General features: G+C 35.8%; 1 protein-coding gene across 1 annotated transcript in view; it reads right to left on the minus strand.

Moving 5' to 3' along the window:
* Positions 1–750: 750 nt before the first annotated feature.
* Oamb (Octopamine receptor in mushroom bodies) overlaps positions 751–13,250 on the minus strand; it is a 692,882-nt gene continuing 680,382 nt past the window's right edge. Inside the window, exons 7-9 of the mRNA XM_074172398.1 lie at positions 6,855–7,130; positions 4,325–4,542; positions 751–2,004 (exon numbers count right to left, since the gene is read on the minus strand). Coding sequence (XP_074028499.1) covers positions 1,818–2,004; positions 4,325–4,542; positions 6,855–7,130 — 681 coding nt within the window. The 3' untranslated portion in view covers positions 751–1,817. The remainder of the gene's footprint in view (positions 2,005–4,324; positions 4,543–6,854; positions 7,131–13,250) is intronic.

Consider the following 13,250-nt stretch of genomic DNA (forward strand, 5'->3'; position numbering starts at 1 on the left):
TACTATTTGAAATATAAACTTTCAAATAATGAAAAAAAAATTGTTGAATGAGCCCATTGCAGATAAGAATTATTTTAAATTATATTAATGATCAGTTAACTAGTCTAGTGATCCAATAATTCTTCTGAAGAAAGTTTGGTTGGGTAACAGGATCAATTTCTTCTTAAAAAAACAATTGTTTTCTTGCCAACGTTTTTGCGTTTCACCCGTATGTATGCATGTTTGTTTGTTTGCTTGTAACTCTCAAGCTCGGGATATGTATTAGACAGAATTATCGACATCATTGTTTGATCTGATCTCGGGCAGATGGCGCTGTACGTAACCTCCTTGATATAATTCGAACTCACTTTACATGTATTTCTTCATTTGAAAAATGCCTTATTTGTAACCCTCCTTGGGGCGCCTGCTGCCTTGGGCTTGGTAGATAATTTTCAGGCTCCTTCTCCGGAATCGGAAAATATCAATGATTATTTTTTAAACAATATACGGCTGATCGAGCCAAAAGTTTGGATAAAATAAATATAGTTTAAAAAAATTGAGAAACGCACTTTCAAAGCATACGAAACTGGAAAATTATAAATAAATATAGTTCAAAAACTAAAAAACACGCAAATGAGCTCAAAACAATAACGAACGAAAAATACTCATATTATTGTGCCATATTTTTTGTATATCAAGCGCCCGTCGCTTCTTTCACAATAATACTAGTATTTTTCGTTCGTTATTGTTCTAAGCTCATTGAAAAGAATGTTTAACTTTTCAGTTCGATATTCTTTAAAACCGATTTTTTTTGTTTTTAACTATATTTATCAGAACGAACACATTCCGCATCAGTTATTCGGTATAGAAAATCACACAGTGCGAACACTCCACCACATTTCGTCTCTGAATCGAAAGGGGTATATTTTCAGGAAAGAATATTTTTTTGGAATCTTGTGAAATGTCTCACCTGTGATTTTGGCTCTGATACCACATTGGATATTCAAAACTACACAAACAAGCTGTTCACATTTCACATGGCGAAAGTGAAGAGACAAATTTTTTCAAATGATAGAAGAAGACATTTCAAAATCATTTTTAAATATACTCGATACAAAATCGAATGATTTTATTATAAATTAATCTCTTCTGAAAATATACCCAATTCAAGTTGAACAAGATTCCCATGACTAGGATTCAATCAAACGAGCGAATAAATGTCATTACGTACTCTCAGAGTAAATTTTACTCAATCGTGACATGGAATCGTAATTTTATGAATGAATTGAGTGCATCATTTCGTAGTATTATCCAAATTGGTGCTGAAGATGCAATAAGGCAAGTGTCTTACTCCAAAACTTCAAGAAACTCCTGATATAAAAAAAAATACTATTCTATCAGATAGTGCCATGGATGTCAAACTTAGCATTTTCTTTTCCTAGAAAACTTCATCTACAACCCATTGCCGACATATAAAATTCATTTTTGTTTTAATCATCAATGCATAATCGGATATGAATCTCAGACACTTCTCCTCACCTTGGATGATGATCAGTACAATATTTTGAATTATCACCACAATCTGAATTAGTATGATACTGCCGAACACTTTCGAAGAGTACTATAATACAATAATCACAAAAGTTCACTGAGTAGAGTACTTTCCATCAATATTTTCAAATTCATCCTCCTCATCATTTTTTGCGTCTGTTCTACAAGGAAGTCTGCTTCTGTCTGTCGAAGTTAACTTTTTGTCAGCCGACCATCATACACATCGCCACCTTGATGACTGATTCGTTTTCACCATACATCTGACTGATGCCTTTCCTGGCATCAGGTCACCTTGAATCAGACGGGTCTCCACCGGGGTCGCTCTCCTCTCCCAAAGAGTTTCCATGAACTTGAATATTATAGCTAGGAGATCTGAATTGCCTTCCCTGTAACTGGGATCCTTCTGAGCCTCTTCTGGAATCTTTTTGTTTCCTGGTGCAGAAACACTTACAGATGATTCTCTTGAAGGCAAACCTGAGAAGAGTGATTCATTTATATAATAAACTTTCAGGACAATGAAATACACTTTTTTGAATAAATGTGGAATTCAAGCCAACCTATCTCAAAAACTCACGTGAGCCATTAAAATAATTACTTCGGTTTTCGACATGAAGTGATAATAAAAATATTACCGGAAAACGTTTTGACTCAATTTTTGCTTTGGGTGGAATTGAAATATTAATATATTTTATATTAACTAATATGAATGAAAAAGGAATCACACGTTGAAAGTTACTATCATTACTTTCTCTCACTTCACCCCATTCTTTGAAAAACTTTTGGGAGTTCATGAGAAAAGACTTGTAAGAATAAAAAGAACCAGAGAGCGTGAAGTCTGAAATTCCCATGAACGGAAGTGACATTTGAACTTTGATTAACTGGGCTAGGTAGCAGTGTTCCAATGGAGAGATTAACTCCAAACGTTTCGCCTATAACCACGACAAGCATCTTCAGCGGTGGTTGGCACCAATGCGTTGCAACCTTTTCGTTGGTAGACAGACTCATTGATGAGACCATATGTATCTGTTATTGATATTTACACGGAGAGAGAGAGAGAGTGGACTCTCTTCATTAACTCAATATGAATATCCTGTATTGACGATCTTCTTGATTTTTCCTTTCCTTTTATCTATCAATAGTTCTGTAACACACTGCTGAAGATACCCATCGTAGTTATGGATGAAACGTGGACGTTGGAAGCAGATGGTCCTGAGGAAGCAGATGTCTGTCAACTTCAGCAAAACTGTGATAATTCCCTTCACCAGGAGAAAATTGGACGATCTAACGCCACTTTCCCTCAATGGTGAGGTCATTCCATTCGGAAAAGAGCGGAGGTGAAATATCTTGACATTGTCCTTGACAAAAAACTTACCCGGAACGCTCACTTGGAAAAAGTTTTACACAGAGCCAGACTGTTCGTATGGACATGTCGAACGATTTCTAGTAAAATTTGCGAGTTTAGGTCCCAAACAAATCCATGGGATTTATGCTACAATTATCGGACCAAAGATCACATTTGCACCAAATGCTTGGTGGCCGAAGGCTTTACAGAAAACGACCCAAGCGAAGCTCTCTGGCTTACAGAGACAGGATTGTCTGGCCATCAGTGGTGTCATCAGTACCACACCGTCAGCGATCATGCAGATCCTTCCAGATCTACCCTCTCTCCATATTTTTCTGGAAAGAGAGGCTATAGATGGACTGCATATAGAATTGTGCACATTGTCAATTGCATCAATCAATGTAATGCAGAGTGCAACAGACTGTTGGTTGACACTGGAAGTCACTGGATTATGGAAATGACCTCAGACTTTATGTCTGCCAACTGTCAACTACAAATTGCCTTAGGAAGTACTGAGTAGAGAGGACTGGATCCTCCGGGAGAACTAGCAGATAGTTGTTGTTTCACAGATGGATCAAAAACACCTTTCGGTTCTGGTGCAGGTGTTTTCAGACGCAGACCCAGGACAGAGATAACAACCTGCCTAGGAACCTATGCGACTGTATTTCAAGAGTAAATTCACGCTATTGAATTGTGTGCGGAGAGATTGGAAGAATCCAACCTCATACACAAGTCAGTAGAAATATTTTTGGATAGTCAAGTGCCGTTGGAAGCTTTTGGATCCTACCAAGCAACGTCTGAATTGGTAGCAAATTGCCAAAAACTACTCTCCCCGATAGAAAGACTCAACAGATTGTCTCTGGTCTGGATTCCTGGCCATACTGGCCTGGAAGGCAATGAGGCTGTTGATTCCCTTGCAAAGGAGGGTGTTGCAAACAGCTTCATCAGACCAGAACCTGTCATTGGCATCGCTTTATGCTTCGCCAAACAAAGATTGAACACCTGGATGGTAAGGAGATTTATGGACTTCTGGTAGAATCTTCCAGGGTTGGCTCAATCAAAGGCGTTTATTCACCCTTCGAAGCTTGATACCAACCAGTTGTTGGACTACAATAGGGACAAACTACGATGTCTAACACTACGATGTCTAACAGGCCTTCTTACAGGTCACTGTCATTTGAATCATCATATGCAGAGACTCGGACTGTCGCAAGACAATGTGTGTCGCGTCTGTTTGGAAAATGATGAAACAGCAGAGCACATACTTTGTGCCTGCCCCGCTGGGGACTGAATCTCATTTTTAGAGTTCGAGAGCCGTACTCTTATCATCTAACCTGAAAGATCACTCACCATACAAACTGATCGGCTTCGTTGGGAAGCCGAGTTCATTTGGTCGAGTGTGAATAGGTGTGAGCCACAATAAACACTTTTTATTATGAACACACAACTTACCTGAAATCTTTGGAGAAAAGTGCGTATATCAAAGGATTTATGGCACTGTTACAATAACCAAGCCAAAAGAGGATGGAGAACACCAGCGGATGGATGCAATTTGGACAGAATGCTCTCACCAGGTACATGGTAAAAAATGGAAGCCAACAGAATATGAAACCACCTACTATAATTCCCAAAGTTTTGGCAGCTTTGGTTTCCATTTTAAATCGTTTGACCTGAAAATGAAAATTGGTTGATGTAACATCTTTCAAAAAAATATATAAATCATATTTGGGAAAAATAGTTATACATTTTCAAGAATTTATCGTTAACACTAATCATCATCTATCTGATTTTCTGTATCCTGACATTTGTTAACCATTTGAATCATCAGAAAATCAAAAAAATCGAATGAAAAATCTGGCACAGATTATAATGTCGTCCTATTAACCTCGAAGCACTAAGTTATCACGCGATTCATGCTATCAGAAACAGAACTTTTTCATGTTTTTCTGTTCCAAACTACCAATTTCACCCTTACAAAACAAATTAAGCAAAGGGGATTAATTCAAATCTATTTGGTCATTAGACAATAGTTAGGAATTCATCAATCTCTTGATTTCTAATCATATTGAAAGATTGAGTTTCGAATCTCTTCTCCAAATGCAATAAGTCGTAATCACGATTGAACTCGTGCCCCTCTCACGAAAGGTGATTTGTAAATTTTGACTTGGTCTCTCATTCAAGAATTACTTTTATTTTTCTTTTTTCCTTTTGGAGAAAGTTCTCCCAATTTGGTCAATATAAATTTTCGGAGAAAAACCACACTTCAGCCTTTATACTCCAGATCTATCTGACTCTGAAGTTTTGTTTTACTGATACTCTGTTTCCTAATAGGAAAGAGTAATAACAGAGTGCTTATGATTCACTTATGATTTGCCACAGCTGTTATAGGTTTGTAATACTTTTCCAGGTCCAAACGTTTATTTGAGCTTTCATGTCATTTTTCATTTTGTGCAGTGGCGTGGATATTTGGGTATTTACTAAATATACTTGTTTAAATTGATAACAATTAGGAGTAAACTACCCTTATTTTCAACATTATTAAAAAGTTCAGTCAGAAAAGTTGTTTGAATTTGAAAACAATAATTATATATGAAATCACACCCACCTACGTAACAAAAACATCCATTTGTTATGGTTCTAGCCTCATAAAGAGTACTACTATCTAATCACTAGACGCTCTAGCTACTTGTCTGACAGATTGTCGAATATCCATTTGTACATGTCGTAAAACTGCAACTTCAACTTCGTTATTTCTGACATGTTTTCTGTTGTGAACAGAACCTGAAGTTCGAAACTCATCCATTAACTGTTTAACGTATTGATGGCGTTGTGGTCTGGATGATTCGTATTATAAATTCTAGCTGCAGCTTTAGCACATTCATAAATTTGATAATAGGTTGCAACAATTTCTATTCTTTCTCCAGTAGAATAAATATGTTGGGACACAATGAACAAGAATGACTGAATAATAATTCGTGAAGAAGTGACGGTGGCCAAGTATCTACTTTTTGTTCTGTGACAACTAGAGTCAACAAAAACTACCAGTGCAGAAAAAACTAACAGTGTCGTACATTTCAAAGAGTTCACTACCAACTGAATTAATTCTACAAATCTAGAAGACCTGCGACAGAGAATTGTTCGAGAATGCCGATTCCCCAATAATGTGAGGAACGCTTTCAAAATGACACTATATTATTTGTATGGAATTAGATGGAGGTCCTTTTGAACACTTTATCTGTTGATTGTATTGCCATTGATATTACTTTTGTTGATTTCCTCAATGAAATGAGCGACCGCAAATTTTCTGTTTTTTCTTAAATATAACCTTCAACATTCAATTTCTCAATTACGAATAAACAAATTTCCAAAAAAATATCAGAGGTAATAGAGCGGCAAAATACATTTCAGATGATTTATCACTCGACCCCCCATGCCATTGAAAAAATAGGGAGGTAGTTGATGGCCACAGGGGGGTGAAGTTTCGGGTATGATTTTTATATCAGAATTAGTCTCCCTAGAACTAAAAATTGATGTTTTTTTTTTTAATTTTCGATTACACGTCCATTTCTGACTTTCAGCGGGGGGCATGTTTTCGTTGTAATGCCCTGTAAGTTATGAATCCGATGAAAATCAATTCATCATTCATACCGATCTAAATGAAATTGTCCAATCAAACATAGGTTCATCCACAGCAAAAAAAAATTTTCTTAATTTTTTTCTATATACCTACTCTTTCTAAACTGATATAGTGAAGTCATCAACATTCATACCGATCTAAATGAAATTGTCCAATCAAACATAGGTTCATCCACAGCAAAAAAAAATTTCTTAATTTTTTTCTATATACCTAGTCTTTCTAAACTGATATAGTGAAGTCATCAACAGTCTCTGAGTGTAATGTTACGAGAAATGAAATATTTTTGAAGAGGAAAAACAAAATATTTTCTTCGAAATTGTTTTTTTTTAAATCTTAAAAACAAACCTGAGCTTTGATATTTCTCCTACCCATCCTCCTGGATATAACCTTAGGTTTGTGGCCATCTTCGCAAGCACTCGGGCTAGGACTTGGAGCCCGTTCGCATGTACTGTCACAACTACTCGACCTTCTCGATGATAATCTGCGGTGCGATCCGAAACGCTGCACCCGAAGCTGGTTTTCTGTGACAGGACGACAAAGAGTAGTCATAGACGAGTCTCTACCATTAGCTGAATAGTGAACAGCATACGACGGTTGGCAAGTTGGGGAAGTGGGAGTTATCTGAAATACGATTTAGAATGAGAATCGTACCTGATTGTGAAACGATTTGAGTTTTCACAAAAAGTATCTAGTACTACTTTTTGTTCTTCCGGTGCCGTGGCAGCAACAACTATGATCATTAGCGTCGTGTAGTCTATGTTAATATAAAAAATCATGGAATTTGACAATCCCCTCAAACATGTAACGTAGCAAAATAAATTCATCTTCATCTAGATGAATTTACGAAAAAATTATTCTGGTTGAGATGAACTCGAACTTGAAACGGTCAAGGGGTACACTACCATTGCGCCAATTTTTCACTGAATACTTCTTGATATAGGAAGAACTGTTTATAAATGATACGTATGAGTAAATTATCATATAGTTTCAATTTACTTCATTTTCAAAAATTTCAATACTGATCTACCAAATATGTGCAAAACACCCCATATCACTGAACAAACATGGAATTTGGTTTCTTAGTTTACACTGACAAAAACAGAACATAACAAATAATCATGTTCTGAGGATTAGTTGATTCTGAAACATAAAATGCTTTCATAACCAGCATACATACAACATACAACATAACGCACCACTCAACAAAACAAAATCGCATTCCAGTTTCTCATTTTTTATCATAACTTTCTAAAAGGTTTTTTGTCAACATCTGTGAAAGAAATGGAACATAATTATTCCCTGGATATTTTTCACCTGATCATGTGCAGCCGTTTTTGTAGTTCATTCGTTTGCTTTTTATTAGTATAGTAAATATTTTTTCCGATGTGCGTTTTTTCAGCTAAATTTAGATTCGTGTTAAAGAATTTCTCCCATAAAATTATAATTATCAGTGAAACTCCTCAACAGTTTAGCTGTGAAGAATAATTTGAAACATTCGAATGTTGAGTTTCATGAGATTCAGATAACTGATCAACACGAAACGTGATTATTCCACACGTATTATGTACATACAAAATATGGAATGAATTCGATATTTCATAGTAGAGTAGCTTGTTAGTTTAAAAATACCACGAATCTACAGAACTTGATATTTCTTTTGAAAAAATATCTGCTATCACAATTGTGACTTAAACTTCCATATAGGTACTATACTTTTTGTTTACGACTTCATTTTAGCATACTTTGTATTATTCCTGTTATAAATGTTGTTGAATTAAAGTTATCATTATTATTTCTGCTTTGATAATTATTCATTTCAAATAATGGTGGACGAGCGGGTTTGATGTCGTCGAGTGAAACTACATTTTTATCAAGACTCGTTGCTCCGATCGTCTTTCCACACGAGTACTTTTATTCATAAAATTGTCCAAGTAACCTTAATTTGTTGAAAAATATTGAAAAATATCTGTCATTTCAAAGTTTTGGGATGTGGACCATCGGGGGTAGTCCGTTCCTGACTTTGTAGCAAAACAACTGACTCCTGCATGAAAGCTCATCGAAGGAATTCATTTGTTTAGTCAATTACCAAAATTTGGATGATTTTGAATATTCACTTGAAAAGTTATCAAAGAAAAACAAAACATTTTTCATTTCGTAACTTCAAGGGCCCGTTACTTGGTAACGAAGGATTTTAGGAAAAAAAGTTATATAAAGTACTGGTGATATTTTGACCCCATCTATACATTCCCGAGAGGAAAAGAAGAAGTCCAGGGAAACCCTGTATATATATATATATATATATATATATATATATATATATTTCTTGAAAGTATAATTATTATTAACGTAATTCTGAAAAAAAATCGTAACCTGGGGTCAAAATACTACAAAGGTAAAAATGTTCCCTAATCAGATCCCCAGGTGGCAGTTATTCGATAACCATTATTTCTGACAGTCAACAGGGTCTTCCTAACATCACTACACAGGGAAATAGCTGGGTAATTGCAGGTGCCAAGAGGACCACTATCGTTCGTTCAGTATTATCTGAGGGTAAAAGCATGTCGCTACATCAAAGAAAGCAACATAGTCGTCTTAAGCAAATAGCACTGCAATTCACCCACGAAATCATTGAAATATGTCTACCCTCTACATCCCTACACTTGGCTGCACCATCAATATATATATATATATATATATATATATATATATATATATATATATATATATATATATATATATATATAGAGAGAGAGAGAGAGAGAGATTTTATCGAGTGTGCATGATATAAATCAAAAATTGAACAACACACAAAAAAGGGGGGCAAACCGCGGACACGTGTTTCTGGCTATTGGCCTCATCAGCGCGGTGCAGCCAAGTGTAAAGATGGGAAACACTTGTTTGCCGAAATCAGAAAACAACACAAATGCACGGAGTCAACAACAGGAGCCAACCGCACATTTGTGGTTCCAGTTAGAAGACCTAGAATTCCCAGGCTACATCTAACATGACCACGGAGGCAGCTATAGCTACCTGCATGACATATATATATATATATATATATATATATATATATATATATATATATATATATATATATATATATATATGATGGTGCAGCCAAGTGTAGGGATGGGCAACACTTGGTTACCAGAAGAAAGAAATACAAATGCACGGAGCCACCAGCAGGAGGCAGCCGAACATTTGTGGTTTCAGTTAATAGATCTTGTGTTTACAAGAAAACTATCAAAATCACCGTGCATTTGTATTTCTTTCTTCTGGTAACCAAGTGTTGCCCATCCTTACACTTGGCTGCACCATACTGAAGATGAAGTTTTCGACAACGTCTGGTCAGGCGAATTCTGAAACAGCTCAATATCAACAAGGTATCTGGTCCTGATGAGGTGCCCGTCGTCCTACGAGTGCAAGAATGCACTCACTCCATTATTTTGCAGACTTTTCAACCCGTCTCACAAGAAAATGGTTTTTCCTTCTGGTTGGAAGATTGTTCGCGTTCCTCCTATTCCCAAATTACTATAGACCAGTCGCTTTGCTTTCAGTGATATCAAAAATGATGAAGAAAGCCATAAACCACTATTTCCCTAAATATTTGGAAAGCTTCAACATCTTGAGCGATCACCAATATGTCACTTGGAATACCGCAATCGAGAAACAAGGAGAGTCAAGAGCTGTTGCGCTTGATATTTCTAAGGCCTTTGACCGTATATGGCATGAGGGTTTACTGGTCAAACGTGGATGCTATGGCTTGTCGGATCACTTTTGTGTTTGGCTCTCCAGCTTCCTGAAAGAACGTTCCCTGCAAGTGGCCGTTGATGGATATCTCTCGAATACTTTCACCATCAACGCTGGTATTAACCAGGAATATATATTGTCTTCAACCCTCTTTTTATTGTATATCAACGATTTATTTGGAAAAAAAAAACAAGAATCCAATATATTGCTTTTCTGACGCCATCAGTACACTTGTATCGTCATTCCATTTGGATTCCAGGACATCGGCGGCGGATGCACATCTTCACTGGCAGCAGGAGGTTGCATATCTTAATGATGAAGTAATTTCGAATTGGGATGAAAGTAACTAGGTTCAATTCAATGGTACAAAAATCCAGGCATTGGTTTTCTCCAAAGATACAAATATCTCCAAACTGGATAAAATAATGTCAGGTAAGAAAATTTCACTTTCTGATTCGATAAGTTTGTTGAGCGTTAAAATGGACACAAATATGTTTTGGCACAATCCCTTTTTCGAAATCGGCAAGTTTTCTACCAATTTTTAATTTCCGCTAACTGACATGCGACCTACTCGCAGCTCTCTCCCTTTCCCCTACAGTAATATACGAAACGTAACTCTCTCTTTCTATCTTCAGTAAATCATACCTCCCTCTCAACTTCCGTTCGCCTCGCACGATCACAGTTCTTGTAACGCTTTCGTCACGCATTCACCAGCTTACTCCCCAAGTTCAGCGTGCGTAAAAATGTTTTACTCCAAAAATTGGAGGTTGGAACATTTTTGGCTTCCCAATTCTCCATTATTATATAAAAATTGAACGACTTCCTAAAGGAGGTAGAAAATCATTGCATATCTCATGAATGGAGATGTCCACAGAGATGTGGAAATCAGACAGACATGTTTTTTTCAGATACGAAATGAAAGATAAAACAGTTGCGAACAAATATTTTCAAATATATTAAAGTAATGGAATTGAATTAGATATGATTCACAGGATGATAATGTATAAAATGTGAACGTTGGGAGTGACCGAAGTCAAATTCTATCCATCACATGAAAATATATATTTCGAAATTGATTTTCCATTCGTAAGGATGATAACAAATGATTCACACCATGATGATCATTCAAACTTTGAAAGCATCTCTTCCTATCATATGATGTTCTTAGATAAATTGTAACTATTGAAATTAAATGAGTCATTCAGGTCATGCTCATTATTATTCAGAGATTTACAATAACAATTATTCATATTTCTCACTATCAGTTATGAAATATAAAAACATTTTTGGGACATATTTATCTCTAAATTCACAACCACAGTACACAAACTTGTAGCTTGTTCATTGTATCCAACAGAAGAGCTGGAAAATCTCCAACAATTCTTCGACGGCTTTAGGTAGGATTTCGTCCGGATCAAACAACTTTTCAATTTCTCTTTGGCAGCTTTCGACGTTTCCATTGTGGAGAAAAACAGGAAGCACAAATACAATTGTGAAAATCCCGACGTGAATAGAATGAAAAAAGATTACTTCAGAATAATTTTCAAAAAGTATATGATTGGGTTTTTCTTGACATTATCTGATAACGAATCAATATTGTCAACTACTTCAACAATTGAAAATTTCTCTTGGCCGAAATGGAAGTTTCAAATTTGGAGAATTCTCAAGAGTTTTTATACTGATCTCCGAAAATCTCCAGGGTTTTCATATTCTGGTAAGAGATATAGCCAAGCAACGTTTCAGGATGAACTAAATTGGTACCTATTGTTCCTTGTAATGCGACTTTTCTTCAATGTTAACGTTAAATCAAATCAAATCAAATCAGTTTATTTTCAGAGACTCTACAGCATGGAAAAAGTCAATCAAACTGAAATATAGAAATTCACAATACAAATAATTATATATATACACACACATAAAGGGTAAAGATATGAAAATATCAAACAGAAGTATAAAAATACATGAAACTGAAAAATATGACAATTGAAAATAGTACAGTCTAAACTGTTGCAATCAAGTTAATAATATTTCCAAATCAGCCTGGAAGTATTCATTAAGGGAATAAAATGTATTGTCATGTAACAGTTTTTTAAGGCATGCAGGTTTGATAGCTGTTTAAGAGAGATAGATAGTTTGTTGTAAAACTTGATGGGCAAAATTAGAGAGCCGGTTGCTGCTTTCGTCGATTTATGGTGGGGAACAATAAAATTATAGTTAGATCTTAACGTATATATCCTGTGGCGAGCCGAAGATTTTCTCTTGATTCAAAATTGTCGAGATGAGTTTTGACATAAACAACACAGTTGAATATATGTAGTGAAATAATAGTTAGAATATCCAAATCGGTAAACAGCTCCCTACATGAGTCATCATATTTTTTCAAACACATTGTTCTCACTACCTTGTTTTGAGCTATTATTAATTCGTTCATTCTTGTACAGTTACCAAAGTTGATCAGACAATAACTGAATGAAGATTGAATATAAGCATAGTAATAGCTCTTCAATATATTCAATGGAACAAAATTACGGAGATTACGAATTACAAAACAATGTTTCGACATTTCACTCAAAATATACTCAATGTGCTTGTACCAAGAGAGTTGAGTATCAATGTTCAAACCTAAAAATTTTACAGATGAGGTTTGTTGTATTGACTTGCCATTTATTTTGACCAGAACACTGCGATCATTCTCATGTAGTGAAAAGACGATTGAATTAGTTTTTGAGCTGTTCAGAATGAGACCATTTTGAGATTGCATATCAGTAACTGCTTGATTGGCCTGATTCGACAATCCCTCATAATCTGAAGACTTCAGAGTGAAAGAAGAATCGTCGGCAAATTGCAGTGTACAATGTTGACGATTACTGTTGTTGAGGTCATGTACGAATAAAAGAAAGAGAATAGGTCCTAGGACGCTACCCTGGGGAACACCGGTGGGAACGACACAGGTTCTAGAGTGGAAGGTCCCAGCCTCCAGTTTAACCCTCA

This window comes from Leptinotarsa decemlineata, unplaced genomic scaffold, assembly GCF_025532065.1.
Source record: "Leptinotarsa decemlineata unplaced genomic scaffold, Ldec_3_MD MMD2_tig00000090_RagTag_RagTag, whole genome shotgun sequence".
NCBI lineage: Eukaryota > Metazoa > Arthropoda > Insecta > Coleoptera > Chrysomelidae > Leptinotarsa > Leptinotarsa decemlineata.